The 2,873-nt window shown below is 53.8% G+C and overlaps 1 protein-coding gene across 2 annotated transcripts; it reads right to left on the minus strand.

Annotated features, from left to right (window-relative positions):
- Positions 1-6: 6 nt before the first annotated feature.
- Positions 7-2,867, minus strand: LOC122190672. 2 transcript variants are annotated; one of them, XM_042890754.1, is made up of 5 exons: positions 2,424-2,867; positions 2,025-2,084; positions 1,417-1,512; positions 889-996; positions 7-549 (listed from the first exon to the last, which is right to left on the minus strand). In XM_042890754.1, exons 1-5 carry the CDS (start codon positions 2,716-2,718, stop codon positions 458-460), a joined length of 651 nt encoding a protein of 216 aa, XP_042746688.1. In that variant the 5' UTR covers positions 2,719-2,867; the 3' UTR covers positions 7-457. The 2 variants fall into 2 exon arrangements, with proteins under 2 accessions (XP_042746688.1, XP_042746687.1); XM_042890753.1 differs by having other exon boundaries at positions 7-996.
- Between the last annotated feature and the right edge of the window lie 6 nt (positions 2,868-2,873).

Raw genomic sequence — 2,873 nt, forward strand, 5'->3', positions numbered from 1 at the left:
GGAAGCTAAGGGAGTTCCCAAAGGCGCTGCACATCAACGCACTCTGGAGCCTCTGTTCTGCCTCTCAGCTTTGTTTACACTCTGGCTCTGCCACCATCCAAATGCTCCTGGGCCATGGATTTGCTCCTTCTTCTCCATCATGCTCTAAGATTTCTTTTGCACTCGCCCACCCTCGCCTCGTGAGGCTGGGCAGTGCTGCTGCAGGCACACCGTGACCGCTTGGGGCACGTAGTCTGACTAAAAAAAACTCCTTAGAGCAGAAGGAGAGCGTGTGGATCTCTTTAACCAATTGTGCTATGAGTGACATGGACAAGAACAAGCCCTGAGCTCCCCCCTCCCACTGGGAACCCACTCGGAGGCAGAGTCAGGCCATCTCTACAGGCACCTGAACTTGCCTCTCCCTTTTTGCCTTTCCCCCAGCGTGGGCACAACTTGCAGGCTCTGAGTTTTCTCCCCTTTATGAACTCCTGCCTGATTGTTGCTCACCTGGATTCTTCAGAAAAAAACCACGGATCCAGTTGTACAGGGCTTCCTGGGGCTTTAACAGCACTGTGAAGAATGAGAGAAAGGCAAAGTCTCAGCATGGTGCAGGCAAAGAGGAGGCAGGACAGGGAGGCTCCCTCTAGGGAGTCAGTGTGTCCCTCTGGAGCTCAGTTTGCAGGAGGGATCCCGCTGCGGGCTGCTGGTGTGCCAGGCGCCTCAAGGGAGGCACAGCAAGCTCTGGAATGCAGGGACTGTGGGAGGGAGGTACGTCGGAGGGTCCTATTTCCTCTCCTCATCTGCTGAATGTGGTTCCCCTGGCCAAAGTTCCTAAATCCCTGGGAACTGTGGGTGATGGGAGGGGAGCAACCTCTGACCACGGCCACGGAGCTCCAGGAGGGGCTTTACCTGGAGCGCCAGTCGTGTGCTTGGCCTCTGTTGCTCCTGGAGGGACGTGCGCTGTGCGATGACTGCCTGCCTGAAATGCATCCCTGTGCTCAGGCTCTCCATCTGCCTCTTTAGAAAGGAAGTAAGAGAGTGGGGCTGTAAGTAACTGCTTCTCATCAGGAAGATGGTATCTGCAGGAGGCACCAGTTCTCTAGACACATCAGTAGAGTTTAGGAACAAAGCCTGGGCTTTTTGTGGTGCACCCCATTCCTGCTCCAAACTGCGTGCCATTCTGTGAGACAAACTGAAGTGCTGCACACTTCCCAGTTTGCGAGCACAGACAGCAAGACCTGTCCTGCTGGGAGACCAGCAGGTTGCAGGCAGGCTTCTTGTGCGATTCTGGCAAGTTGCAAGATGATGCCACCAGCCAGTTCAGATCAGAGGGCTCTGATCCATCCTTTCCAGCTGTGCACGTTACAGTTTCTCCATGTATCTATCTAGAAACTCAGCTTCCCCAGTCTTTCAGTGAACAGACAGAGAGACACCCACCCTGTGCTGCCTTCTCCTTCATGATTTTCTTCAGGACATGGGAGAGCCTCTGTGGATATTTTCCAGTTCTTGATGTCTCTTTCCATATCTCAGGACCTTAACAGAAAGCACAAAAAAACATTTCAGACAAAGGACTGAACTGAATAGTCTTTTTGGTGAACTCAATAAAGACAACAGCTGCCCCTGGGATGCCTGTGGGGCTCCAGCACAGGAGGCAGCCAAGGATTTTTGCCCGGCCTTCCCTGGAGGCACTTCTGCACCCAAAAGCTGAGGAGAACTTTCCATCACATGCTGCCATCTACACAGCTGCATAGCAGAGTTATGCAAGCTGCAGAGGGGGCAGGTGGGAGCTGCCTGGCACTCAGCAGCTTTCCGGATACTCTCTCCAGGTTGTGTGAAACAATCCTCAGAGACAGCATGGAAGAACATCTGGGTTTTCTTACTGGAGAGATCTGTGATGTACAGAGACGAAGCCAACAGGACACTGGGAGCACGCAGCACCCAACAAACAGGGAGTAGAAATCACCGGGCAGTGAAAAGCTGAACCCTGCCTCAACTGCCACAACCACATACGAGCAGAGAGCGTGAGATGAAGGCTGGTGGCTCACCTCTGGCATCCAGCCCAGGCTCAGAAACAGGACTCCGCTTCGGTACTTCACCGAGAAGACCTGCAGGCACAAATGTGATCAGACACAGGTGAGGACAGCTTCCACTGCACCTTGGGGCCTGGACTTTCTGCAGTGACCTGCAAGGACTGGCGGCAGGTCGGGGAAAGACATGGCCCAAACGGCAAACGTAGAGGTTCTCTCCTCCAAAGATTGGCAAGGGCTGCTTTCCCACTGAAATGGGAAGTTCTCCAAATAAAGAAATACTCAGGACTGTTCTGTGCACAGAACAGGGCCTTTAAGGCACAAAGAGACTTGAAAGACCTTTGGAGGCTCTTAAGTACCTGAATAAACTACGACAGCACTACTTTTTCTGCCTTCAAGGAAAAAGACACAACTTACCTCTGGGGTTCCCCTGAGGCACAAAAGCAGTGTCCACCCAATCCTCTGGATAAGGAGCATCAGCGTCATCTAGAATCAAGAACAGATGAGACTCGTCCCCATTGCATGTTGAGATCTCCTTTTCCCCTAGTGACTGGGAGGGGCCAGGTAACGGGATGGGAGACCCAGGCTGTGATCGCCAAGGCTGCAGAGCAGCCAGGGCGACCTGGAGCCTGGCTCTCAGCAGCTTTCCAAATGCTCTCTGCAGGCCACGTGCAACATGCCGCTGGGACCGCACGGAAGGGCACACACCCATCAGGGCTTTCGTACTGGGAAATCCCTGCTGTATCTCACACTAAAGCACTGGAGGAAACGATGCCTGTATGTTGCTCTGGGCTCCGGCCGGCAGGCTCTGTTGGGAGCTGGGATTTGTCTGCGGGGAGCAGCAGGAAGCCGGAGCAGAAACGCTCC

The sequence above is a fragment of the Lagopus leucura genome, unplaced genomic scaffold (genome assembly GCF_019238085.1).
Source record: "Lagopus leucura isolate 7727_CA_CO unplaced genomic scaffold, USGS_WTPT01 35267-0_obj-0_obj, whole genome shotgun sequence".
Taxonomy (NCBI): domain Eukaryota; kingdom Metazoa; phylum Chordata; class Aves; order Galliformes; family Phasianidae; genus Lagopus; species Lagopus leucura.